Source organism: Vicugna pacos, chromosome 17 (assembly GCF_048564905.1).
Source record: "Vicugna pacos chromosome 17, VicPac4, whole genome shotgun sequence".
NCBI classification, from domain to species: domain Eukaryota; kingdom Metazoa; phylum Chordata; class Mammalia; order Artiodactyla; family Camelidae; genus Vicugna; species Vicugna pacos.
In genome coordinates this window covers 16982462-17009809 of record NC_133003.1, presented here as the reverse complement: position 1 = coordinate 17009809, position 27348 = coordinate 16982462, and the positions used below count along the sequence as shown (strand labels likewise).

Sequence of the window (27348 nt, the reverse complement as noted above, 5' to 3'; positions counted from 1 at the left end):
GAAAAGCAATATAGATAGATAGATAGATAGATAGATAGATAGATAGATACAGATAGATAGATATAGATTAGATATAGATATAGATATAGATATAGATATAGATATAGATAAAGAATATATCCAGAAAGACACAACAACAATGTATTATCTCTGAGAAGTGCTGGGAGACAGGAATGACAAGGAAATTTACTTTTCACTGAACACCTTTTCGAACTATTTCAAATTTTTTTATCATGAGCATGTTACATCTAGTCAAAAATAAATGTTTCAAAATTTGAAAAACATTTTTTAAAAAATGCAGTGTTGGTCCTCAAAGCACCATTTAGCTGGACTAGCAAGCATTAGACTATTCAAAAAATGTAAGATAGCACATAATTAAGTACCAACTTGGGTGGTACTGACTACAAGTACAAGACACAGAGGGTTCTGGTCAATGAAGAAGTGGGTCTTAAATAAGGAAGGGAAACTTTCAGCTCAGGGAAACTTGAGCAAATAAAAATAGGCAGAAACAGAAACGAATACAGGTAAAGAACAGTAGATTCTGGAGTCACATAGGCCTGGGTCCAATCTCAGTTCTAAACTTTACCACTGAACAAACTTCAATGAGTTTTATAACCTCAGATTTCTCATTTGTAAAATGGGGATAAGAGCACCTACCTTACAGGACTAAGAAAAATTAAAGAATGTATGGAAAGTGGTTACCACACTATGTGACACATGGTAGGTACTCAACTAAATGTCGCCTAGCGTGAATATGGTTGGACGGCGGACCAGTCTTACGAGAGTACAGGGTATCTGTTCAGGAGAAGGGGCAAGATAATACTGGATGCCATAGTTATAGCAAAACTGTGGGCAGTCATTTCATTTTGTTGGGGTTCCTACAACATAAGGATTATAAATAAGTATCACCAGCATGCATCCTCTAATGTTCAAGAAGGTGAGAGGTCTGACAGTTACAGGGTTTCTCTCTAGCATGGCGCCTCTGGTGCTTAATCAAAACAGAATTCTGACTGAAGGCTTTCTCACAGTCATTACATTTATAGGGTCTTTCTCCGGTATGGATTCTCTGATGACGAATAAGGTGTGCCTTGCAAATGAAGCTTTTCCCACAGTCCATACATTCATGAGGCTTCTCCCCAGTGTGGACCCTTTGGTGCTGAGCAAGATCCGAGTTCCACATGAAGCCCTTCCCACAGTCTTTACATTCATAAGGTTTCTCCCCAGTGTGGATTCTCTGATGTCGAAGAAGGGCTGGGTTCCGAGTAAAACTTTTCCCACATTCCTTACACATGTATGGTTTCTCCCCCGTGTGGATTCGCTGATGTTGTGTAAGGCTTGTGTTCTGACTAAAGCCCTTCCCGCATTCCTTACATTCAAAGGGTTTCTCTCCAGTGTGGATTCTCTGGTGCCGAATCAGGTTTGACTTCCAAACAAAGGCTTTAGCACATTCTTGACACACATAGGGTTTCACCCCAGTATGAACCCTCTGATGTGCAATGCAATGTGATCTAAAACTGAAAGTCTTCCCGCATTCCTTACACCCATAGACTTTCTCCCCGTTATGAATTCTCTGATGTTGATCAAAGTCTTCATTTTGATCAAAACACTTGCCACATTCCTCACATATATAGAACACCTGGTCACTAAGAATCTTCTGACGTACAAGAAGGTGGGTATGAACATCAGCATGCCCTGAACACTCCTCTACTGAGATCATCTCATCTCTCACAATCACTTGTATAATGTCATTTGTAGTGTTCTCCACACTTCCCCTGTTGGGGTAGTCAGGCCATCTCCCTAACCTGCTTTTCTCCTCTTCACAGGTTTTTCCAAGCCAGAATTCCTGGGAGTCATACCACTGGGGTCCACTTGATAGCACCATGTGGTCCTGTGCCTCCTCAAAAATGTTCTTCAGAATAAAATCTTTTTTCTTACTCTTCAACACACCCTCTGAAAGAAGAAACCACAGCTGCAAATGTCATCATTACCCATGACAGAGTGACTAAGGTCACCAAGTGGTATCAGTATGTCCATGTCTCTCCAAGTGCCACCCTTGTGTCTAAGTGGCCCTGATCTAGCTGAAAATGGCAAAACAGAGCTAACACACAAAAGGCAACCAAAATCAAAAGGCAGAAACTAGACAGGCAGACAGACAGTCCCTGAGGGCTGAGGGCTCTGATTCCCAGCACCAGACCAAGCATGGGGCAGGAGGGTGGGAGGTTGAGGGGGATGCTCTTAGGAAACAGTTTATAATTGACTCTAAAGGAGATGAGCTGGAGTTCCTTCTAGGTAGCTAGGTTTATAACATGAGAAGAACTGCCCAGGATTCAGAGCAAAGGACCTGTCCAGAAATAAAGAACACTTTGTGGTATGCCTGGGGAGCCTGAGCTTGTCACACACAATGGGGAGCAGAAAGAAGACTCTTCCTCATACTTTTCAATACTGAGAGAAGGAAATAAAGTCTTCTCATTGAATCCAAACACCAGGTCCACCATGAAACGTGCTTCCCCAAATTACTTAAGGCAAATACACATTTATGTATAATGTCCCATTAGATTGCGATCACTTCTGGGAGAAGAGCCATATATTACTTGATTTTTGATCCCTAGTAATGAACACAATGAAGAAAATGCAGCATTTACTTTTGAAGTGCTGGTTGACCATAGCAGCCAGATAGGTAGGTCCTCTGTTCACTTTAAGCCTAGGATGCAAGAACTCCCCCAATTTTTAACTGACCTTGTCCAAATAAAAGCTGAAAGTTTAGCGTTTTCTCTTGATTGATTGATTGATTTGGAAGTTCTTAGGGCCTTTTATTGAGAACATAAGTGGTAAATGGAATGTTAATATTTTACAAAAGACAGAGGGAACTATGTGACTGGGAGAAAGTGCGCTTTTCCCTCTCACTTACCAGTACAAATTAAGCTTGGACCCTCTCCTTGCAGTTTCCGTTTCAATGGCTCTTCCACCTCCTCAAGATGGGAGACCCCAGCAGGCTTTAGAAACGGATATCCTGCCAGGGTCAAGATATAAACAAGTCTGGCTGAGTTGGGAAGAATGGGGCCCATTAAGAAAGGAACAGAGATGGAAGTGGTACAGGAAAATGACAGTTGGTGGTAAGACAGGTAACAAAATGACCTGAAACTTGAGGCTAATAATATAAAACATAGGAAGTAAAGGTATAGCGAGGTTGTGATTCCATCAGTTCACCAAAACACAAAAGCTTAGCGCTCATTTTAAAATGTTAAGAAGAAATAGGAAAGACTAAGTAAGGTCTCTTCTGCACCTGCCCCTAGGAGCTGAAGGCTAGTTCACATAGAAAAGTACCAGGATGGGACAGAATTGCAAAGCGTTGTCCCTGAGACTATGTTGGGAAACCACAGTCTCCTAGTTTCCTTCCTATCAATCTACCGCCTTCTCTTTCCACAAGGGATCAGTGGGTCTCTCTATGGCATCCATAAGAAATGGCCTCACAGTTTTATTTAGCCATTTCCCAAAGTCACTTCTTACTCTAATGATAAGCACCTCTATTCACAAAGGTCCACTCTAATAAATTCCTCAGTCTTAACTAAGATCTGTCTCTTTGTAAGTGCCATCCAAAGCTGTCTAAGAAACAGATCAATTCTGAATTTTCCAGATGATGACCATTTACGTTGCAGAGGCAAAGGGCTGTGTGTCTCATGAATATTCTTAGACAAAAGTGGACTTTGAGTACAGACATGAGCTCCAAGGAGGTCTGCTGCAGGTCAGGGAGTCAGGGTTTTGCTCAAGGAATAACTTAGCTGTTAGCCTTCTGCCTAAAGCAAAGATAGGAAACTCTCTTGAGCGGTGGGGAAAGGAAGCACTGAGATCCTGAGAGAACGTGGAGGACACTGTAGTTGCCTCCCTACATGGCCTCCAACTTTTGCCCATTCAGGGAGTAGCCAGGCCCTCTGGGTGGGAGTGATCCCACCTCCAGCTCCTAGTACAGACCTTCACTGACCTAAGTCAGGCAGATTATCCCATCTCACTCACTACATGAGAGATCCATTCAGGGAGTAGCAATCCAGGCCAAGTCAATCAGTGCACAGTTTTTCCGTGGCTACGGTGATTGATTTAGAGCTGGCATAAAACTTAACATGGTGCATCAGAGCAACACTGGGACTTTGATTCAAAATGGTTAAAGCCTGAGGGAGGCCTGCCCTGTTTCCCCCTAGGTATGAAGGAGCACAGTCCTGGTTACAACTATTAATCATCTTACAACCATGAGAGGAGCCAGATTGTAGACAAAACCAACACACAAGGAGCCAGAGAAGAGCAGAGATTGAAATTCTGATCAAACTGTACCCACAGCCCATTCTAGCTAAGGACTTACCAGTTATGCAGAACAACAAAGCCTTCTATATTATTTAGGCCAGTTTGAATTGGGTTGTTACTTGCCATCAAGGGTATCCTAAAATGGAAAGACTGCCAGGCACAGCAGGAATTGTGAGAATGGGGAAGTTCAAGTTACACTGGTGCCCATGGAAGAGCCCCTGTGGGAAGAAGCTGAAATGGGGCCAGGGAGGCAGTAAGAGAACACAGTTCTCAGTAGGAAATTAGGAGCAAGAAAGCCCTGTGTTGGGCCTAAACAAACACTAGGGCTTTCCCATCAGAAATCCCTGAGGAATGGAAACTATTTGGCTCAGGGTTATTTAGACTTCTTGATTTCTAATGATAAAAATGGCCATGATACCCTAAAGGACAGTCAGAATCTTCTGCCGGAAGATTATAAGCAAACCAGGAAATTAGAAAGGCCACCTCAGGTCAGAAGGTAAACAGAAAAATCAGGGAGTAAAGATAAACGGTGGCCACAAAAAGAACAGTGGAGACGGGGAAGAGGCAGAACAGGTGTATAAAGATGGCACACGGAGGAGCCAGGATGAATAAAACAAGGACTCAAGAAGATGGAAAACCATGGGAACACAGAGGACAGAAAGGAATCCCACTGGTGTCCACAGCACTAGTTACCTAAACACATAGCTAAAATCACAATTTAAAGATCAAGACAAGGGAACTGGTTGGATGACTGGCACGTGTGTCCTCACTCACCTGAGGAGATGCCCCTCGGGCCCTCTCCATCCAGAGCTCCCTGCGGAGCCGAGCTCCAGGGTGCTTCCCCTTGCTCCAGCTGGAAAATCAGAGCCGGTTTGGGAAATGGAAACGCTGCTTGAGGGGAAGGAAATGGGACAGGCTGGTGAGTGGGTGAGAGAGCAATCCCATGGCTCCTCCCAGGCCCGTGTCTTCAGGGGCAGGAGGGGAAAGAAGGAAGATTACTAGGGAGAACAAGAAAAGGAAGACCAGGGAAAGGGCCAGGAGACCCAGGGGAGAGGGGCCAGGAGGCTGACAAAGGTCAGAAAGCAGAGTAAGAGGTGCTCAATAACTGGGTGATGATTAAAATAGATGATTTTACTCAATAAGGAACTGAGCTTTCCTGTGCTCTAAGTTCAGACACCTGCATGAGGATGCATGGTATTGGGCTGGGTCTCCCAAACTGAGGTGACAGGGAACTGAGGGCTCGGGGGGTGGGTGGGGGGCAACAGGACTCTTCTCTCTTCCTACTGTACCCACAGCACATGTGTTAGGAGATCAGAAGTCCTCCCCTGGGGGCAAGGAAGTCCCACATGAGGCCCAAATTGATACCAGGACTTCCTACTTTCAACCAACCACTAAGGTCGGGTCATTAAGAATCCAAGAGCCTGAAGTTGCCACTTAGCTGAGGGTTATCAAAAGCTCCTGAGTCTTTGAGGAAGAAGGAGACAAGAAATTCTGAAGGGCAGAGGCAGAGTCCAAAGGGAAAGACCCTTACCCAAGGAAGCCAGAGCCCCATAATTCTCCAGCATCACATCCCTGTACAGGGCCCTCTGAGCAGGGGCCAGGCCGGTCCATTCGTTTTCAGAGAAGTAGATGGCCACGTCCTCGAAGGTCACTGACTCCTGAAACAACATGTGTTTAAATGCCCTGGGACAATCCCAGGACCCAGGCCTGGAATAAGGGGCAGACCAGGCACCAAGAAATACTGGAGTCGGTGCCCATCGAGTTTCTGGATTCTGAATGTCTAAGGGAACTCTCAGCAGATATTCACCCCTACTTACAAAGATATAAGGGATCAGCCATCAATCTTCTCATGTCTCTTCATTTTTACTTCAGCAAACATCCCCTCATCTTTTCAATAAGTCTCTGCAAGTTTTCCCTGTCCATCCCTACATGTGCTCTAGCTGCCATCCTTTCTCCAGTGTGTCTCCCTCAGAGGTCACCAATCCTTGACAAGAGCAACTACCACTGACTGTGCCAAGCACTTTACGTACATTACTCTGTGTGTGCGTCACAGCATCTGAGGAGGGTATGAGATCCATTTTATAGAAGAGGAAACCAAGGCTCAGAGATTAACCTCTCCCCAAGTTGCAGAACTGAGAGAGAATTCAGGCCTGTTTGACTCTCTGGCTCTTACCTACCTACTGTCCTCCCTTACCTACCTTCTATCCTCCCTCCTACCACCCCGGCTTTCCCTGGGGCGGACACTTGTGCTTCTCTCCCTCTGAGTCACTGCCACCAGCAGAAGCAGCGGTTCAGGGCACTTCAGAACATTCAGACTGTTCTAGAGGCTGTTCTCAACAGGGCAGAATCCTGACTCTACTCCCTGAGCTTGCCCACCTCAACACGCCCTCTATACCACCCCACCCTACTCTTTCTTCCCCACATTCTAACCTCAATGACCCTTTCTCTGTATCTCGGAGAGCCCCAGCTCCTGCACCTTTCTTTTCTTTTTCTCTTTCTCGCTTAAGAAATACAAACAGGGCCAACTTAGGGCCATCAGGACTGCTTCTAATTCTCAGAAACTGCCTCATTCCGGATCTCAATCTCCATACTATGGAGGGGCCAATTCCAGTTCATTTCATATCAGTCCTTGTCCTACAAAGTCCCCACAACAACTTATCCAGCACTCCCAGGCTCAAAGGCTTTGGCTGGTTCACCTTTGCCTACCTAAAAAAGCCTAAATCCTCTGCACTGCTGACAATTCCAGTCACCATTCAGCGATCCAGCTTACTTCAGGATTATCTCCTGCAAGACCACCTCACGCCCTGTCCCGTCACCACCCCATCATGAACCAAAACCCTTTCCTTGCCGGGATTTGTGCCCTTGCACCTGCAGTTCCCCCTGCCTGAAGATCCAGCTCCTTCCTCCTGCACCTGCAAACTCATATTTATCTCAAGACCCATCTCAAACAAAACCTGCTCTGTAAAACCAATCATGGAAATTCTGGCCACCCCTCGCCGCGCACAGCGCTCTGTGAACACCTCTGCCCCAGCACTGGCCCATGCCAGTATGCTTCCCTGGCCGCCGCCAGTCCTGGGGACGTCGAATTCACTCTGCCCCTGCCTGTTCCTCTGGGCCCTCCACTCTGGGTCTGTACCCCGAGGTCGCCGCACTACCCCCTCTCTGCCCCTCATCTGGGCCTAGATCCCGGGGCGGAGCCGAGCCAGCTCCTCAGCGCCGGCCCCGCACTCACCGGGCGCGACCGGGCCGGCGTGGCCTGTCCCGGCAGCAGCTCGAGCGCAGGGCCGAAACGGGCCCCGCTCGCCAGGGCCGCGGCCGCCCTCCGGGGAAGCGAGCACTCGCCAGGCCCGACTCGGGGCTGCCCCGGGTCGGGGAGGGATGTTTCGGGCCTGGGCGGGCCTGACATAGCGGCTCCGCGCCCTGGAGACTCCAGAGCAAGACCCACGGTCCGCGCCCTCGCCAACCCGCAAGCCTCACGCCCAGCTTCCCACGTTCTGCGTGAACCAGATCTCCGCACGGGAGAGGTGGAGGCTGCGGCACTCCTGCCATTCCGGCTTCTCTAGCACGGTGGAGGGCTCCGAGTCTCTGTGGTCCTCCCTTCTTGCCCAGCAAAGGAGGAAGGGGAGAGTGGTCCCGCTCTCCGACTGCAGCTCTGGGCGCTGCAGGGATTGGGGAGAGCAGGGGTGCTGGGAAGAAGGCTTCCTCTTGGAATCCTTCCCTGACCCCTTTCTCCCCACTGATCACACTTCTTCTCCACCTCATCAGAATCTGGGAGGCAATGAGAAAGTATCTCATGTTAGCCTCCCACAGGGATAGGGACAGAAGCAGGAGATGGCCTCAAAAGCTCACAAATCTCCTCTCATCCTCTCATGTTCTGGAAGGATGACAAAGTGATCTGACAAGACTCAGAATGGCTATAGTTCAAGGCTTTGCCTGCAGGGCTTTTAGAGATATGTGCAGAATTGCCAGGGCACTATGGTAGAACCATTCCCCCACAATTTTACCTCCCAACTTCTCACACATAAAGAATTCTCGAGAGCGTAAGTCACCACGTAGATCATCAGATACTCTAATTAATTGTACTGATAGAGGCTTAGGCCAAATACATTCCATTTGTCTTAGGCAACACTAGACAAGAGTGACCATGACTGACTCACAGTACAACTAGGCTCACTGGAGGAAAGACTACAGTCAGGCTTCCCATCCAGAGCCAAGCTAGCTAAGTTATTAATCCAGGTGAGGAAAGAGATAATGGCAATGGCACATACCCCACCTACACTGGCCAGCAAGAAATCCAGGGGCAATACAACTGTAGGTTCTTTACAAATACCCTTTATTGTGTTGAGGAATCTTCCCTCTATGTCTAGTCTTCTGAGAGACTTTATCATGAAAAGGTGTTCAGTTTTGTCAAATGTGTTTTCTATATCAACTGAGATGATCATGTAGGGCTTTTTCCCCCTCACCCTGTAAGTGTGATGTATTGATTTTCTCATGTTCACTCACTGTTGAATTTCTGATACAAACCCCACCTGGTTATAGTGAATCATCCTTTCAATAGGTTGTTAAATTTGACTTGCTAATATTTCATTTAAGTCTTCTGCATCTATATTCATAAGGGATACTGGTCTGAAATTTTCTTTCATGTGATGTCTTCATCTGGCTTTGGTTTCACGGTACTACTGGCCCCACAAAATGAGTTATGAATGTTTCCCTCTTTAATTTTTTGGAAAAAGCTTGAGGATTGGTTTTAATTCTTTAAATGTGTTTGGTAGAATTCACAGTAAAGCTATCTGGCTTAGGATTTTTCCTTGTTGGGAGTTTTAATTAGTGACTTAATTTCTTGTTATCATCCTATTGAGATTTTCTACTTAGGAATTTGTCCATTTCTTCTATGTTATCTAATTTGTAAGTGTACAGTTATTCAGTGTTATCTTATAATCCTTCCTGTCTCTGTAAGTTTGGTAGTAATGTCCCCATTTTCATTTCTGACTTTAGTTATTTGCATCTTCTCTTTTTCTTAGTCAGTCTAGCTAAAGGTTTGTCAATTTTGTTGAACTCTTCAAATAATCAATTTTTGGTTTCACTGATTTTTCTCTATTGTTTTCTATCCTCTGTTTCATTTATCACTGCTCTAATCTTTACTATTTCCTTCCTTCTGCTAGCTTTGGGTTTAACTTGCTTTTCTTTTCTAGTTTCTTATGGTGTTAGGTTAGGTTATTGATTCAAGAGTTTCCTTTTTAATGTAAGCATTTGCAACTATAATTTTCCCTCTGAGTGATTCCACTATATGTCATTAAGTTTTGGAATGGTGGTTTTTTTTCACTCATCTCAAGGTGTTTTCTGATTTCTCATGTGAATACTTCTTTCAAGAAGAAAGCATGAGGAAGCTTATACATGGATTCCTTCAGACTCGACACATCTTTTTCCCTTATGATTCAGATACGTATCCTTAGTACACCACTCTAATAAATCTTAATCATGAGTAAAACTATATGCCAAGTCCTGTGAGTTCTTCTAGGGAATCTCTGAACGGGAAGGTGGTCTTGAAGATCCCTGACACAAGTTGATCCAGGAACTAGAAGACATAAAACATGTAAAGCACTTAGCATAATTCTTGGCTTATGGTAAATTCTCAAAATAAGAATAGAAAATTCTTAAATAGGACTATTTTCTGATCTAAAGGCAGGGTAAAATAGTATCTCCCCCACATCTCCATTTCAAGGTACTGCTGTTGACTTCTGGGGGTGAGACAGTGGACAGGAAGTGGCTAGCATTGGAGGAGTCATCAATATCATCCAGAATTGGTACAAAGGGCAAACAAGCCTCAAAGGATAGCCAGTTCATCCGGACTAGAGAATCCCAGAGGAGAACCCTGATACAGGAACCACAGCAGGTTAACGAAACCCTTTGGTCGGTGCACAGTTGCTCAAAATTCTGTGCCGTATATGGGAATAAGAAGACATAAGATCAGTCAAGACCAGAAACCCACCTTAGCCCTGTCTAAAGAACTCAACCATCCTCCTGCCCACCATGGAATGTGCAAATGAGGTGAGCAACAAAGGAGCACAAAAAATGTTGAAGTATAACAGAACGATGCTCCAGCCGGGCTTATTGAGACAAGAACTTGGGCATAAGTGGTGGCTTCGTTCAGTGCCCGCGTTGGAAACAAACGGCGGTGTAGGTAACGAGGCAGCCTCTCTGCAGCTCCTCCCTCTACCCCCACTCCCTTACTGAGTGCTCTGCAGACGAAATGACACACAGTGCGTCGCGGAAAAGCTCCGCGTACCCACAGACAGAGGGCGCCGCCACACGAACAACTACCTACGATGCCTAGCCTACCCAAAAGCGCCATCGCGGAGGCCACAGGGGCGGAAGTGCGTTACGACTTTTCCGGACCTCGGGCCCGCGGCCGCTCTAGCAGGCCCGGAGGTCGCCTCTGCGTGTCGTTGGTCCTCCAGGACCGCCCGACCCACCACGGTGACTCCGCCCCTGCCCTCCCGCGTAGCTGCGGTGCTCGTTCTGCATTGCTAGGCTGGGAGCGCAGCTGCATGGGTCGATTCCCCTTGGGTCGGCCAGTCTCCACCTGCTGATACATCCGGCCACCCATTAGCGACCCCACTGCGCCGTACCCAGAAGCAAGGGTGGCTGGACCTGCTGGCGGCGTGAGAAGGGTTCAGTGCAGCGTGATGGGTCAAAGCAGGAATCCTCATTGAGCCTACCGAACCCGCATCCTACTAGAGACTCTTACCCTTCCTCTGAGCTCTCCAACCACACTGGCCCTAGAGTAGGTGTGCACCCCATACCTTGGGGTGACCCTGTCACAAGCCTTAGCCACCCTCCCACATCTACCTCTGGCACCATGCACGATGACACACAACAGGCATTGACCTGGCCTTGTTATCCTCCAGGCCTCCACTTACTACCTGATCAGTGTGGCCTCCCCATCCTCTTTCCCGCTCTGCTCTACTTTGCAGCGCTTAACACAACTGTGATTATATACTTCTTTGGGCAATGGTTTAGGAACTTTTCCCCTTCCTTAGGCCTCCAAGAGGGCAGGGACAGGGTCTATCTAATTTAAGGTTGTAGCAAAATTTCTGGCAATTAAGTATACAGTAAATATTTGTTGAATGGATAGATGGGGCTGTTCCAAGAAAAGATGGAATGAGTAAATGAGTGAGTATGAGTGAATGAATAAATGAATGAAAGTGAGAACGAATGTAAGATGGTGCTGCCATCCATTAAAAACTGAGGGACAAAGTTCAGCTCATTGGAGATGGCCCATGACAGTTTCTGACCATATTCTAAGGCTGGGGAGAGTTGATGGAGCTGAGTACTTGCTGAGCAATCAGAGAGGACTTTGTAGAGGCAGAGTGTGGATGTTTTCAGCTCTCTCCTGGGAGGAGCTGCATAGGGCAAAAGGACCTCACTGAAGAAAGCAATGAAAAGTCTTACAGTTGTCTGAGAAGACAAAGTCCCTGTTTACTGGTTATTTAGGAAGTTAAAGAGTAACTTGAGGGTCATTAGAATTTGTTGAATTGAGTCTGAACCTGCAGTTATGGGCCAGGCTGCTTGACTAAAGCCTTAGCGTCAATATCACAGCTTTCCTCTTCTTGGGCCTGCTGGCAGGGACCTGGCCTGACATCTCACAGAAGGCCCCCAGTAAACAGTCAGCTCACCTCATCCAAGCCAGGGAAACTGTCAGAAAAAGTCCCCACTACACTCTGAATCTAGATCTTTATGGTGAAATCAAGTAATTGGTTTGAAGTCCCTGTTATCTCTGACATTTCCTAATTCCAATATTCCCAATCTGTACTTCTTGCTAGAGGAGTGTGCCAGCTGACTGGCAAGAGGCTCAGGGCCTGAAATCTGAACCTGTGCTTGAAGGGACCTCCATCTGGGAGGTGCTGTGGGTCTTTTAAAAAAGAGGAGAGGATGGGTGTGAAACTTAGTAAGTACCTGGTGCATTTTGGCTAACTGAGCTAGCAAATTAATGAATACATGAATTCAGGAGTAAATAAAGGAGAGAATAATCAATAAGTCACAGGAGTAAGAGTGGGGTCAAAGACTTGGCAGAGAAGATGTTGGAGATGGTTCTGAAAAAGTCAGAACAAAGCCTGAAGCTAGTGAGTAGGCTGTAACCATAGCTCAAGTCTTCCTTCTGGCCTTCTTCCTGATCCCACCTCCTCCTCACACATGACCAGGTCCTGGAAATTCCCTGGAAATTTTGCTCCCAGGTACTATCTCGCCAGAGTTATTTATGGTAACTTGCAGCTACAGGACAAGGTCCACATGGACAAACTTTCCCATCCCCAACTTGTCAAGTTCTCCCAAAAGCTCTCTTCTGGCAGCCAGAAAACAGTGTATCCAGAGCTCAACCTGGAAGAGCACAACCATGGTGCTCTGGGGGCCAGTGCTGGGAGCCCTGCTGGTGGCCATTGTCGGGTGCATGTGGCTGCTGGGGATGCTCCGGCAACGAAGACCCAGGGAACCCCCTCTGGATAAGGGCTCCATTCCCTGGCTGGGCCATGCCATGGCTTTCCGGAAGAATATGTTTGAATTTCTGAAGCACATGCGGGCCAAGCATGGGGAGATATTCACAGTGCAGCTAGGGGGTCAGTACTTCACCTTTGTCATGGACCCCCTTTCCTTTGGCCCCATCCTCAAGGATGCACAGAGAAAACTAGATTTTGTGGAATACGCGGAAAAATTGGTGCTAAAGGTATTTGGCTACCGCTCCGTGCAGGGAGACTACCGGATGATTCACTCAGCCAGCACCAAGCACCTCATGGGGGATGGCTTGGAGGAGCTCAACAGAGCCATGCTGGACAGCCTGTCCTTGGCTATGCTGGGGTCCACCGGCCCAAGTCCGGATGCCAGCTGCTGGCATGAGGATGGCCTCTTTCGCTTCTGCTACAACATCCTGTTCAAGGCCGGCTACCTGAGCTTGTTCGGCTACACAAAGGACAAGAAGCAGGAACTGCTCCAGGCGGAGGAGTTATTTGTGGAGTTTCGTAAATTCGATCGCCTGTTCCCCAGGTTTGTCTACTCCCTGCTGGGGCCCCGGGAGTGGCTAGAAGTGGGCCGGCTCCAGCGTCTCTTCCACAAGGCACTCTCTGTGGAACACAACCTGGAGAAATGTGGCATAAGCAACTGGATAACCTACATGCTGCAGTTTCTGAGGGAGCAGGGAGTAGTCCCAGCCATGCAGGACAAGTTCAACTTCATGATGCTCTGGGCCTCCCAGGGTAACACGGGGCCTACCTCTTTCTGGGCCCTCCTGTTCCTTCTGAAGCACCCAGAGGCCATGCGGGCTGTAAGGGAGGAGGCCACCCAGGTCCTGGGGGAGGCCAGGCTGGAGGCTGGGAAGTCCTTCGACTTCAACATCAGCGCCCTGCACCAAATGCCAGTGTTGGACAGTGTGATGGAAGAGACACTGCGGCTGGGGGCTGCGCCCACCCTCCTCAGGGTGGTGAACAATGACCACATCCTGAAGATGTCCAATGGGCAGGACTACCTGCTCCGCAGTGGAGACATCCTGGCCCTCTTCCCTTATCTCTCAGTGCACATGGACCCTGACATCCACCCTGAGCCAACTACCTTCAAGTACGATCGCTTTCTCACTCCCAGTGGCAGCCGAAAAGTAGACTTCTACAAGGCAGGCAAGAAGATCCACCACTACACCATGCCATGGGGCTCGGGCGTCTCTATCTGCCCTGGCAGGTTCTTGGCCCTCAGTGAGATGAAGCTGTTTGTCCTGCTCATGGTCACACACTTTGACCTGGAGCTGGTGGACCCTGACACACCTGTCCCACCTGTGGACCCCCAGCGCTGGGGCTTTGGCACTACACAGCCCAGCCACGAGGTGCGCTTCCGCTACCGCCTGCGGCCTGCTGAGTGAGCTCTGCCCAGGCGGCCGCCAGCCTGATCGGGGGGCTCCCATGGGGTCCCCTCCTTGTCTCGCCCCTCTGAATCCCCAGACCTCGCATTGGCCACCCCTTCCTCTGTCCTGCTTTCCCTCCCTGCTCTTTGGCCTCCTCCTAGTCACCTCACAAGCTTATCATCCTCTCTTTAAAACACTGTCTGTTACAGTGGATTCTCTGGGGAAGGGGAAATATCTTTGGGCAAGTCAGTTTAGGAGCAAATACATGCCTTGACAGGAGCTGCAGTACAGAAACTGGGTGTGGTGAGTAATAGAGCATTTTGCAAATGTTAGCCCCCACCCTCCCACTCTGTTTTGTTTTTGTCCTCAGCACTTATGCCAAGTCCTGTGGAATTCTGCTTCTGGAACAGTGTCATCCAATAGCAGCACGAGGCAAGCCACATGTGTAATGTTTAATTTCCTATGGACACATTTTAAGTAAAAAGAAACAGGCAAAATTCTTGTTTATACTATATTTTGCTTGACCCAGTAGAGCCACAATATGAGCATGTCCACATGGAATCAACATAAAAATATTAATGAAATATTTTTACATTTCTTTTTTCCGTATTGCCTTTGAAATCTGGCCTGTACTTTTTACCCTTGCAGCATATCTCAGTTTAGACTAGCCACATCCTAAGTGCTCAATAGCCATGTGGGGCGAGTGGCTTCTGCATTGGATAGAGCAGGTCTAGAGAAAGGCTGCTTTTCATGTAGGAGTTGTTCAAAGCCCTTCCTCCCTGCCCTCCTCCCCTCTCTGCACCCCCACCTCGGAGTGATCTCAACCCCTCACTTGGTTTCCACAACCATCACTGAGCTCAGAGCTCTCTCTTTTGTCCAGACTCCCAATCCCCCAAACAGGGGTCTCACAGCACCTCTGACTCAGTGGGGCCAGTGCAGAACTCAACAACTGTCCCCCTACTTCTGCCCTGAACCCTTCTCCTGATTTCCCTGCCTCTCTCTGCTCAGGACATGACTTCCAACCCCATCCCTCAAGGCAGATATTGGGGAGACTCCCTTACCTACTTCCTTTTTCTCACCCAGTTCTGTCAGCCCAACTTCCTGTGGTGCCTCTGAACTCCATCTCCCCTCCCCTACCCCAACTGCCATTCTTATAGCTCAGAACTTGGCATTTCTCTTCATGTGGGGCATGCAGACCCTCTGTTTACCCTGCTGCCAGAGACTTTTTCTCCAAAAGCACCTGTTTGTCCCCCTTTCACTTTTCTGGCTCCCCATCAACTCACACACCTGAAATTTAAGTTTTCCCACAGCTGGCCCCCAAATTTTCTAACCAGTGCAATTCAACTTCAGCAACTTTCTCCAGTGGAACTATCTGTAAAGTATAGCATTTGCTTTCACTGTTAATCATGGTGCCAGCTACTCCCATAAGCCTTTTTGGACCTCACCCATCCCATCCCACCCTCTGGCCACAAAAGGCCTCCATCCCCTGGAGCTCCCCTCACACTGTTTATATCACAGCACATCTGTTATGTGTCATTGTTTCTGCCTCCCACCCCTTGTTCCAGACTGGAGCCCTGAGGTGTGGTATCTTATTCCTTCATCTCTGACCCCAATTCTCTAAATGTAGATTAAATTACAGAAACCTGACTTCCAGTCTCGGATAATTTACTTCATGTCTTCAAGTAATTTCCTTACCCTTCCACCCTCACTCAGCTTTCCCGCCTGTGAAATTGAGACAGGAAGAGGGCAGGGCACAGCCATTCAAGGAATAACACAGTAATTAACACCAGTATGATGGAAGATTCAACCCCCAGTAGGCCTTGAGGCTCAAGATGGTGGGAGATTTGACTTCTAGTAGAACTTGAGCTTCATTATATGCTCATTGTAATGTGTTAGCATGGTGAATTACATGCCCACAGATGTCACGACAGTCCCAAGGCTAGCCACAAAAGGTCAAAGAGTGGGAAATGGCTGTCTTCCTGGGAATCCCAGCCCTTTCCCCAGAGTAGTTAGACTGGTCCTTCCACTTATTAGCATATGAAGCTATGACGCCCATAAAAACTGGCAACACAGCACCTTGTGGCCGCCTTTTTGCTCCCTCCTCTTTGGAGATGGCCCACACTCTGTCTATGGAGTGTGTACCTACTTTCACTCTAACCTGAGCACCCAACCCTGAAACCTTCTCTTGCCTTTTGAAACAGCCTACACTCTACACAGTATGTGTCTCTCTGAATAAATCTAACTTTACTCAATTGTGGCTCACTCTTGAATTCTTTATTGTGCGAAGCCAAGCACCAACACTTGGCAGGGCACCTCCCAGGGTCTCAATGGAGAGACCTGGGACATGACCATCCTCATGCCCCACATCTGTTTTTCCTGCATCAAAATGGAGACAATCCCTGTTGCCAGGCATGCTTACCAGGGCTGGGAGAGGGGGAGGGGTACAGCTGGTTGATAGCAGAGCCCTGGCTGGGGCTGAGATAGGAGGCGGAGTGACTGCGGGGCGCTGGTATAGGGTCCTGGAGAAGGGAGACCCAGGCAGCAGGACCCCCTGCAGGGACCACCCAGGGAGGCTTTTCTCTGCTACTCCAATCCCACATCTCTGACTGGCCTCTTCCTCTCTCTCGAGGTTGCCTGTTCTGCCCTGAGTTTTGCTAGAATAACAGGCTTTTACAGTGGGCAGAGGCCAGGCTGGGGGCAGGAGTCTGCCCTCACTAGCTATATGACTCTGGGCTGAGGCTTACCTTTCTCTGGGTCTAGCTGCCCCAAAATGACATCTGCCTGGAGCCTGATGGAGCTCTGATTGACTAGGGGAAGCCATCTAATCCCCCTCCCCCAGGGCCAAGAGCAAAAGGAGAAGTCAGTGGGGAGCACAATAGAAAGAAGAAGGGGGTTGGGAAGCTGGGAGACATCCTTGGGAAGCTTACCAGCAACCTCCTCGCCACAGCCAGGCCTTGTGCCAGACCAGGTGTGCAAATATCCTATCCCGTGCCTCCTTGGCCCTCCCCAGAACCGGGTGCCACATTCCTTCCTTTTCTCCACACTCAAAGGAATATGGACGAGGAGCCTGGCCAGTGGACAGGCTGGGGCAGGGCTGAGGGCCTGAGTCCACTAAGTCAGGACCAAAGTCAACTGAGAGTGACCATGTGCAGATGTCCCAGGACATCATGGATCCTGTGATCTCTTTGAGAGTGTGCTCAGAACCGAGGGAAGCCTCGGTGAGTCCGTGTGAGGTGAAGACAAGTGTACCATTCCACAGTCAGGGACATCCACCATAAAACCAGGCCTCCTAGGAAGCAGTGAGCAGCCAGAAGGAGCATGTGCAAGTAGAGGCCCATGCCCACCTGGTGGCAGGGGAGGAGCCCCTGGCACCTGTGGTTCTACACCTCTGCGTGGGAGCTGCTGGACACACGCTGCACAGGGGCCACCCTTCCTGCCCTGGCAGAGACCTCGGGGCAGCAGAAAAACAGAGACCCCCAAGGATGCATCTGGTCACTGCCTGTCCTCAGCCAGCAGTTCTGTCTGCCAATCCCTCATTCCTGCAGCAAACTTTTTTCTCCCTGAGAGAAAAGCTCACTAGGTGCTTTCTCTCTGAGGATAGCTCATAACAGAGCAAGATCAGGGATGATAGGCCAGTTGTCATCCCTGGAACCGCAGGCACCCCAGGAATTGCAGGCACCTGGGAAAATAAAGGGATTTTTTTCGTAGGAAGTAACTGCTCTGGATACTCACACCACACTTCATAAGGCGGAGGGTGGGCAGCCCTGCTCCCAGGCAGAGCCAGGCCTGCCCTTCTCCCTGGGTCAGCAGGGTGGAAGAATATCCCTTGTCTCATGGCCTGAGGGTCAAGAGAATCCTGGGGGCTTTCCTGAGACCCCAGGTAGGAAGTGCAGGTAGGCTGGGCAGTGCAGGCTCTCAGAACAAGGTCCAGGCTGGGAAGTCAGGTCAGGACAGAGAGATCACTGTCCTGGCCTGGGCTGTGAGAGCCCACCTCCAGCTCACTCTCTGACCAGCACTGACATGCCTGCTCACAAACTGCGCTGCAGTCTGAGCCCTCACTGTGCTCAGCTGTGGCATACGGCCACTGGGACAGCAAGATGGACCTGCAGCAGGCCTTCTCCTCCCCTTTGGGCACAGGCTTCAGGGCACTACTTCTTATACACCTGTGGTTTGCAAAGAGAGCATGCCCACACCTACACAGCTAGAGGAAGTCACATAGGAACACACAGAAAACCCGTGGGCACAGACTGACAGCCACATGGACACAGTGACGCCTTCATGTCAGATCCCCACACACAGCCATAGGTACTCCGCACAGCCCACACAGCAACACAGACACATGCACACAGACCACACACACACGTGCAAGGTGTCCCTCGCCTGGTATACCTTGCCCTATCCCATCGGTGTGTCATAAGCCCAAAGTCAGAGACTCTGGGTATCTAGACCCTGTAGGTACAGCTCACGCTGTGCCTCAGTCAGGCTGCCACATGGGCAGGACTGAGGTCTCCAGGTGGGGCAAGATTTCAGGAGCTCTAAAGAGAATCTCATCCCTCATGTCTGCAAACAAATCACCATTTTCAGATCCAGAGGATCTTCATTTCCCAGGGGACTGAGGAGCGCAGAGTCCTGCCTGACAGAGAGGAATCTGAGGCCTTGGAGTGAGAAAACTGAAGGCACCAGAGCTGAGAGAGATGAGGCAGTGGGGTGGGGGGAGACACAGAAGGAAAAATCAGCCAATTTAACTCAGGCAACATCCAGGGACAGCCCTGCTCACCACACACGTGCTGTGACCAGACCATCCCAAGCTCAGGGCGAAGAGGAGAAAGAGTGGGCAGAATACTGATCACCTGCTCAGTTCTCTAGCCATCCAGTTATTCATTTAAAAAAAAAAAAACCTCAGTGAGTACCTACTACATTCTGAGACTGGCTTAAGCACAGGGGAGGCAGATCTTATACCTGGCAAAGTCCCTGTTCTCCTGGAGCTTACATTTGCCCAGCCATGTGTCCTCCTGGCCTTGTTCCATCCACCTAAAAGTTTCCTTCTCACTACTGCCTGCCAGGCTCTGTGCTGGGTTTTGCAGGACAGGCATGGCAGGACGTGGACAGGTTGAGCCAGGTGGTTCTGGGAGGTGGGGGAAAGCAGTGAGTGCTTTAGAAGTTCGAGAGATGCCACCATGGGCCAGGGGCTCCCCAGGGAAAGGTTTCTCAGTGTATGTGCCAGTGGACAGGGAGATGCCAACCACCAGAGACATGAAGCACCCAGGCAGGGCGTACCAGTGAGGAATCCTTAGATCGCAAGTAATAAAACACTCTACCCCAAACCAGAAAGGCATTTATTGGTTCACATAACTGCAAAGTCCAGGTTTGGGATGAGCTTCAGCAGTGCCTTGATTCCAGGGCCAGAGCACTGCCCCCTGGATCTTCTCACTTACAGTGCTGTCACCTCACCTTCTAAAGCTTGAGATGAGGAAAGAGCAACTCCAGACCTCACATCCCCTTCAGCTTCAGTTTCATGCCTCTGTTCTAGCATGTTCTAGTTGAGTTGCACTTCACCAGCTCTGCTTGGGTCACGTGTCCATCCCTAAATGTGTTACTGAGCCAGGGAATCATCAGGCCGTAATTGGATGAGTTGACTCATGCTCTACCCAATCTCCACCCAAAGCACAGGGCAGATGACCAAGGAGTGGTTTCCCAGCACCAGCAGGATTCAGTTACACAAGGGTGAGGGGATACCTGGCTGGAAAATGATCCCTGTTCCATGAGGGAGCTGGCAAGCCCAAAAGCAAAGAGATGGGAACATGCAGGAAACAACAAGGAGTGCCTGGCATCTAGGAAATGAAAATGGGGATGAAGGAACAGAAGGGAGAAAAGGTGTCTGGGATCCTAACTGTGAAAGCTCCAGCCTTAATGTCGGACAAAAGTTCTAGACTTGATGGTGCAGGCTCCCAGGAGCCCTGAAGGCTCTTGAGAGCAGGCACAGGAGGCAGGAGGCATAGGCTCCTGGGTCACCAGATAGACGCGTTCACTCTGCCTCTCACTTGCAGACTCCCACAGGTAGAGCACCTCTGGCCCCTCCTGATTGCCAGAGCCTGGAGCCACCATTTAAAAATATCACAATAATATTTCCCCAACTGGGCCTGTTGGGTGGTGGGCCTTGGGCTCCTCCGAGGGAGATGGACGTGATGGCCTGATTGCTCTGGCTGCTGGGTGTAGATCAGATGACAGGAGAGCAGGACAGGAAGCACAGAAGTCAGCTGGGAAACTACTGCAGCAACTCAGGCCTAGAAGGCAGTGAAGACAGTGGAGGGAGAAGGCAGGAGTGAGTACATGCTGCTGATGGCCAAGAACCAAGAACTGACCACCGAGTTCGCAGCAGCATGGTCACTGAGGCCTCTGAAGACAGGACTCCGGAGCAAGCGCAACTGAACCGGGTACCATCTGCTCTCACGGACTGTGGTCTGGCCGCTCAGGCTGAATTTTTCCCACATCCCCCTTGTTGGGGACGTCCTCAGCCTGCCTTTCCCCAAGGTCATTCATGCCAGTTATTTCTTCTTGGGCAGTGAGTCTGCTACTCTCAGAACAGCTGGACAGCGGGGCCTGGGCAAGGTGAGGTGCCTGGTGCCGTCTGAGCACAGTGGCCAGGAAAGCCTTGAGGTGCTGGCGGAAGCGGCGGCTGGAGAAGGTGTAGAGGACCGGGGTGAAGCCGCAGTGGAGGAAGGCGATGCTCTCTGTCACCTGCAGTGCGTAGTCCAGGTGCTGGCTGACCCTGCAGTCCCCGAAGACTTGCAGGTCCAGCAGTGAGTGCAGAAACAAGGTGAGGTTGTATGGGAACCACAGCACAAAGAAGGCCACCACCAAGGCTATGGTTATCCTTAGAGCCCGGCCCTGGCCTGGGGGCTTCATCCTGACCAGGACAGAGCCAATGCGGGAGTAGAAGAAGATCATGGCAAGGAAGGGAAGGACAAACCCCAGGAGGTTCTGCTGGAAGCGGAGGAAGAGTTTCCAGGTGGTCCCATGCCCCCCGAAATCTGCATAGCAATTCCACACACCCAGGGGGTTTTCATGCATCCTCACAAAGATCATGTCAGGGATGGAGACAGCCAGGGCCACAGCCCATACACTGGCAGCAAAGAGCAGGCTCTTGGCCCGGGTCCTCAACCTGCGGTGAGGCCAAGCACGGACAATCTCCAGGTACTTGTCCAAGCTCATACAGCTAATGAAAAAGATGCCACTGTAGAAGTTAATGGTATAGAGGGTGCTCACCATCTTGCATAAGAAACTCCCAAAGACCCAATGCCAGGCCACAGAGATGCCCCAGAAGGGCAGCGTCACCACAAACAGGAGGTTGGAGATGGCCAGGTTCAGCAGATAGATCTCTGTCATCCGTCTTTGAGGCACGTAGCGGAGCAAGACCACTAGAAGAAGGAGGTTTCCGCCCAGGCCCAGCACAAAGATCAGGCTGTAGAAGACTGGCAGAAAGACTCTGCCAAATGACATCACCTCGTCCTTCCTGCAGAGCATGAAGGCCACCTGGTCCAGGTAGTACTCATAGTCATAGAAGGAGCTGCTGTTTTCAGAAGTAGCCACCTTGGTGGTGGGTGGCAGAGGGGAGGCGGTGGCAGCCATGTCCAGAGGAGGCACCTGGTCCTGGAGCTCTGCAGGCCAGAGAGCAGTGGGAGAGACACAAGATGAACCCAGGCATTCCGTTCCTTTCTCCAAACCCACTTTTGCTACTGCTCTGGGGTGTCCAATAGACTCTTCACATTTACATCAGTACCTGCAGTCTAGCAAGTAAGAGCACAAGTGTGGGGAGCCCAAGTCTACCACCCAATAGTTATGTCACCTTGGGTAGGTGTTTTCATAGTATTCACTTCGTTTATTATGATTTCTCTTCTTTATTGTCTCCCTCATCCTTTATAGACTGATGTCTTTCACGTTTTTCTTTATTACTTAGGGATACCAATTCACCCATTTATTATGTCTACATTCTCTTCCTCTTGTGTGGCTTATAATTATTCTTCTTTGTGTGGCTTATAATTTTTTTTAAATGAGAGCAACTCTTCAGTAGGACTTGCCTGTTCTATAACTATCCAGTGTGTCTACTCTGGCTTTGAGGTCTCTCTGCTTCTCTCTCTTGAGGATTTCTCCTGCTTTTGTCATTTTAAAAATATTTTATTTATAAGTATTGAGTTTTATATCAGTATTTTCAGATGTAAATATTTAACATTTAAAAAATATTTTATCTAGTATTTGTAGCCGAAAGGTGGGATCCACGTTGGTAGACTCAGAATCTACTAAACCTTTCTATCCCTCAGTTTCTCCATCTTTAAAATTATATTAATAATAGTGCCTACTTTGTGGGGTCTTTGTGAGGCTTACATATGATAATTCATGCAGAGTATTTCAAGCTCTATGAAGAATGCCCAGAACATAGGAGGCACTCGATAAACATTAGCTTAAATTCTTGCTCAGCCCAGAGCTGAGTTCATCATTTCCAAACCAGCCTCTTCTCCTCTCCTGTGTCTATCTAACTGAATGGCACTACCTACCACCCAATCATCTAAGACTGAAATGTGGGAGGCATCCCAGATCCCTTCCTTACCTCCGCTCATCACCACCCTGTGAGTCACTGCCTTTCTTACTGCCTTCTGAATGCATTTGCTATCTCCAGGTCCCCTAAAAATATATACATGATACTCTTTTAATATAAAAATTAAGACAAATGAAACAAATGTGTGTACACATATACTGTGAAGGAGTTCAAAGACAGGGGAAAGACAGGTACAACATTCAAGATGGCAGTTGCCTGGGCAGGAGAAGCCAGAGACATGGGATGGGGGTAGATCACTGTCCATGGACAAGTTCCCTCTTGGCAGTGGTTTCCCAGGTTTGAACTGTACTATTAAAAATCATTTTTAAAAGAATTTCTCATATGAGGTTCATAGGAGAGCCTCATATGAACCAGTGATAAAAGTCTGTCACAAGGGGAGGGTATAGCTCAGTGGTAGAGTGCCTGCTTAGCATGCATGAGGTCCTGGGTTCAATCCCCAGTACCTCCGTTAAAATAAACAAACAAACAAACCTGGTTATCTGCCACCCCCTCCTCAAAAAAAAACCCACAAAATTTTAAATTTAAAAAAAACAAGAGTCTGTCAGGAATCAAGTATTTGCTTAATCCTGCTCTGTGTACCAAACGGAGAGAGACTTCATATTCAACATATTAGATTCTTTGCCATTGGGGAAGAGGGTTTAGGGAAGAGAGACGAAGAAGGTAAAAAATAATTTGTGGCCCAAGCAGGCAGTCATGGACAGCCACCAGTAGGGTTTGTAGGCTGGCAATGATAGTGGCCACAAACCGAGAAATGCAAACAACTCCACGTGTACCTCTGCATTTAATTTTTAATTATTTGATTCCAGTGAGGTTGAACTTTTTAATATGCTCAATGCCAGTTTGTATTTCTTCTGTGAATGATTTATTGTTTTAATGGGTGGGATTCTCATTTTATAAGAGGTTTTATATAGTAAAGATTTTACCTTTTTACACATATATTGCAAACATTTTCCCCAGTCCTTCCTGGTAGAAGTTTTGTCTATTTTTTTTTCCAGGTAGAATTTTGAAAGAAATATTGACTCAGGCCCTGAGCTGACTCTTCTAGCATCCCTGACACTGTAACCTTACGGCTGATGGAAATATGTAATCCTGCTGAGGCAGAACCTCCTCCAGGGGAGCCCTGGGGTCCTCCCACTCCTCAAGCCTCTGTCCCACCCTTGGGCTCTTGTCAAATGGCATCTGGGCCAGATGTTGGGGAAACTCACACACACCCTGTCCCCACCCCAAGACCTCAGCATGGGCGGCTTTATGTAGGGCCAGGCTCTGCTCCTGACTGGTCTCAAGAACTTGGCCCTGTGCCTTCCTTTTTCAGTCCTCCATTCCCCTCCTGTGCATCTGGGGTCTCCTGTTCCTGAGCCCCTTCCTTTTCCAGGCAGCAGTAAGGAACCCCCAGCACATCTAGGAGTCTGCGAGCTGCTGGGGTTGGAAGGAGAGAGTGCCCTTCTGCCCTTGGGTCTGATTACGGCGTATTAGTCAGGAGTTTCAGGAGTGGCCACTAAGTAAACACCAATTCTTCCAGTCTGTCAGCCCCGACCTTGATCCTGACCTGGCCTCTCAAAGTCCCTGACTTTTGCTTTAATAAACAATCAAGTCTGATGATTGCTTTGATTAAAGCCAGAGGTCAGGGTCAGCAGGCCCCAGGCTGGACCAGGTCACTTTTACAAGGCTCCCTTCACCTAGATCACTCTATTCCCTTCCCTCTCAGGGCCTCTGGCCTCCAGATCTTTCACCCTGGGAGTTTTTCCACATCCTCTAGACCTTAGAGGCCACCAGTCCCTCACATCATTTTCACCAATAATACCAACAAAGATGACAACAGCAACTGGCACCCGTATGTGCACCTGACAACTGACCAGGCATCGTCATATAAACTGTGGTAGTTCTGTAAGGCAAGCCAGGAAGAAGCCATCAACCCCATTTAACCCAGGAGCAAAGTAACTTCTCCACAATTACACAGGAAGTCACAGAAATTCAGATTCAGGAATAGTGCCTTGTCCCTGGTCCCATTTCATCCTTGGCCTCTGTCCTGCCCTGTCCAGCAGTTACCAAAAGGGACCACCGAGAAAGGTGATTTGAGCTCAGGAGGTCTTGGTTGCCGTGGTTTTGCCCTCAATGCTTGGTCTAGACTCTAGATTCCACCATTAATGCCCCTAAGGCTTTATTGAGCCTCTTTGGGAACACACAGCCTCCCTACAGACAACAGAATAGCCTCCCAAAGATATCCACATTCTAATCCCTGAAACCTGTGAATATGTTACCTTATAGATCAAAAAGGACTTCGCAGATGTGATTAAAGATCTTGAACTAGGGAGAGTACCCTGGATTATCCAGGTGGGGCCTCTGGAATCACCAGGGTCCTTCATAAGGGAAGCAAGAATGTCTGAATCAGAAAGGGAAATGTGACAATGAAAACAGAAGTCAGAGTGATACAATTACAAGACAATGCATGCAGGCAGCCTCTAAAGACTAGAAAAAGCAGGGAACAAATTCTCCCCTGAGCCTCCAGAAGGAATCCAGCCCTGCTGACCCAGTTTTAGATTTCTGACCTCTAGAACTTTAAGATAATACATTTGTGTGGTTTTAAGCCACTGAATTTGTGGCAATTTGACACAGTGGCGCTAGGTAATACACTTTCTGTGACCCTTTGTACCCTCTGAATATCAGACTGAGGAAATGAGAGTGCATCATGTCCACCTCCTTCAACATACAGATGAGGAAATTAGACAGAAAACAACTTGTGCAAAGCAGACAGTGAGTGGGGGTATCAGTTATTCACATCCTAATGTGATTTAGCAGATAGTAAGGCAACCCCAGATGAAGCTCTGAAGTAGAACCCTGGGGAATCCAGAGAACTAGATAGAGGCCAGAGAGGGAGGCTTCAAGGGGGAAGGACAGCAAGGACAAGGTCAGCTGAGCTTCCCCTGCAGTGAAGCCAAGGGCACAGAGGCACACCACAGCTTGTCTCTGGGGCAGTAACGTCATCCTCCCACTGGCTTCCTGAGGCTGCTGGCCTGGGCTGGCTCCAGCTTTAACTTACCAAGAATCTGGCTAGAGAGTAATGTCTTCTCCTGAGGATCCAGGGCTCACTTCCCGAGGCCCCTCAGAGTAGTCCAAGTTGAGGCAATAAGAGAGAGGATATGGCTATGTTCATCTAGACTGGAAGGTGGCCATGGTAGCTGATCTCCATCTGTGAGCTGGACATTCACATGTAATGTCCTCATTTAATCTGGGAAGCAGTACTGTTATGATGCCCATTTTCCAGACAAGGAAGCTGAGGCTTGGAGACGTGAAGCCCAATCACCCATAGCTTGAGATCAGCAAATGATGGGCTCAGGATTGAATGGCCCTAACAATACAATCTAGAACTGAAACAGAGAAGAACAAACCTGACTCCATATTGGTTCTGGAGCCTGAGTTTAGTCATGCTGGCTCTGCACCTTTTTCTCATCAAATGGTAAAAGAATGACACCTATAGCCTGAAATATACATAATAACCCTTTCTCCAGGCTCTGCTCCCCAGGCTTGACCTTTAAAGGCATAACACTTTTCATTCATATAGAAATAAAAAGTTGCAGAACAGAAAATAACACTTGTCTTGTTGAAGATTTACAGCATCGTCGTGACCAGATCCACAGGGACAGCTGCAAGAACAAAGGATTATTATATCCCCTCCGGGGTCTGGTCACCACCAAGAAGTCTGCAACAACCAGCCACACACCCTCCCCTTTTAGTATAAAAGAAGCCTGGATTCTAACTCAGGGAAGATGGTTCTTTGGGACACTTGTCCTCCATATTCTCAGTCTGCTGGCTTTCCAAATAAAGTCACTATTTCTCACCCCAACACCTCATCCCCAGTCCTGCAGGGGAGCAGTACGAGCTTCGACTCGGTAACAGAGCTGGTGATGCTTTTCCCCGAGCTCCCCTTTTCAACAAGGACTAAACTTGAACTTGAAGGATGAGCCTCTGAGAGTGGGACTTCTGGCCTCATCAACAAGTGGAAGAGAAGATTCAGAGCCATCTGCTGGGGCTGGCTCCTGCCAGCTTGTGAGAGCCCATAATGTGACATCTGGGAGGCATTCAACAAATGATCATGGAATTAACCAATTCTGCATTCAGTAATAAGTCAGTCACTTGAAATTGGTCATGGTGGGAATATTTACACCATGGCAAATGCTACAAATTGGAGCTTGCCTTACCTCACCCACCACTGCTGAGACCTGGTTGCTAAACCTCTACCACCATACTCCTGATCAGGAACCAGTAAGGGGAGGGTATAACTCAGTGGTACAGTATGTGCTTAGCATGCAAGAAATCCTGGGTTCAACCCCAGCACCTCCATTAAAAATAAATAAGTAAATAAATAAACCTAGTTACCTCCCCACCAAAAAAATTATAAGGACCCTGTGGAGCCTCATCAAACCTGCATGTCTTGCTGTCTCCCTATCTGTGACTCCCACCACCTTCCCTTTTCTACCTTCCACATCAGTCCCACAGCAGCCCTCCTCCCTAGCTGAGAGCCCTTGTGGACAGGGTCACATGTGGGTCCCCTTTCAGGTGCCCA

At 48.6% G+C, this 27348-nt stretch overlaps 3 protein-coding genes and 1 long non-coding RNA gene across 14 annotated transcripts in view; 1 reads left to right on the top strand and 3 right to left on the bottom strand.

Moving 5' to 3' along the window:
* Positions 1 to 315: 315 nt before the first annotated feature.
* Positions 316 to 7803, bottom strand: ZNF662 (zinc finger protein 662). Of its 3 annotated transcripts, XM_031686739.2 has the most exons (5): positions 7526 to 7803; positions 5825 to 5951; positions 5068 to 5184; positions 2909 to 3010; positions 316 to 1950 (listed from the first exon to the last, which is right to left on the bottom strand). In XM_031686739.2, the coding sequence occupies exons 1-5, from the start codon at positions 7697 to 7699 to the stop codon at positions 923 to 925; spliced, it is 1548 nt and encodes a 515-aa protein (XP_031542599.1). In that variant the 5' UTR covers positions 7700 to 7803; the 3' UTR covers positions 316 to 922. The 3 variants fall into 3 exon arrangements, with proteins under 3 accessions (XP_031542599.1, XP_006200757.2, XP_031542602.1); XM_006200695.4 differs by lacking the exon at positions 2909 to 3010 and having other exon boundaries at positions 5068 to 5181; XM_031686742.2 differs by lacking the exons at positions 2909 to 3010; positions 5068 to 5184.
* Positions 7804 to 9688: 1885 nt separating this feature from the next.
* On the bottom strand, positions 9689 to 10421 carry LOC140686561 (uncharacterized). Its single transcript, XR_012060388.1, has 2 exons — positions 10283 to 10421; positions 9689 to 9868 (listed from the first exon to the last, which is right to left on the bottom strand). It is a non-coding gene; the product is annotated as an uncharacterized lncRNA (long non-coding RNA).
* A 2264-nt stretch (positions 10422 to 12685) lies between these two features.
* CYP8B1 (cytochrome P450 family 8 subfamily B member 1) lies at positions 12686 to 14303 on the top strand. Its single transcript, XM_031686738.2, has one exon. The coding sequence runs from the start codon at positions 12686 to 12688 to the stop codon at positions 14189 to 14191; it is 1506 nt and encodes a 501-aa protein (XP_031542598.2). The 3' UTR covers positions 14192 to 14303.
* Positions 14304 to 19491: 5188 nt separating this feature from the next.
* The window catches only part of ACKR2 (atypical chemokine receptor 2), a 56321-nt gene continuing 48464 nt past the window's right edge, over positions 19492 to 27348 (bottom strand). For 7 of the 9 annotated variants that reach the window (XM_072941077.1, XM_072941078.1, XM_015236362.3 and 4 more), the window contains one exon: positions 19492 to 21831. In XM_072941077.1, the coding sequence (XP_072797178.1) occupies positions 20621 to 21802 (1182 nt within the window). In that variant the 5' untranslated portion in view covers positions 21803 to 21831 and the 3' untranslated portion in view covers positions 19492 to 20620. Of the gene's footprint in view, positions 21832 to 22778; positions 22830 to 25824; positions 25999 to 27348 lie in introns of those variants that run through there. The other 2 variants (XM_015236363.3, XM_072941076.1) reach the window with 2 other exon arrangements.

Bases quoted from the DNA above. Each gene is read 5' to 3' on its own strand.
- ZNF662 (XM_031686739.2), bottom strand. From the start codon at position 7,699: ATGTCAGGCCCGCCCAGGCCCGAAACATCCCTCCCCGACCCGGGGCAG. The intron at 5,185-5,824 runs GTAAGGGTCTTT...CTTCCCCTCAAG, and splicing joins TGGGGCTCTGGCTTCCTTGG to CAGCGTTTCCATTTCCCAAA. The intron at 1,951-2,908 runs GTAAGTGAGAGG...TTCTTCTTTCAG, and splicing joins TCCAAGCTTAATTTGTACTG to AGGGTGTGTTGAAGAGTAAG.
- CYP8B1 (XM_031686738.2), top strand. From the start codon at position 12,686: ATGGTGCTCTGGGGGCCAGTGCTGGGAGCCCTGCTGGTGGCCATTGTC.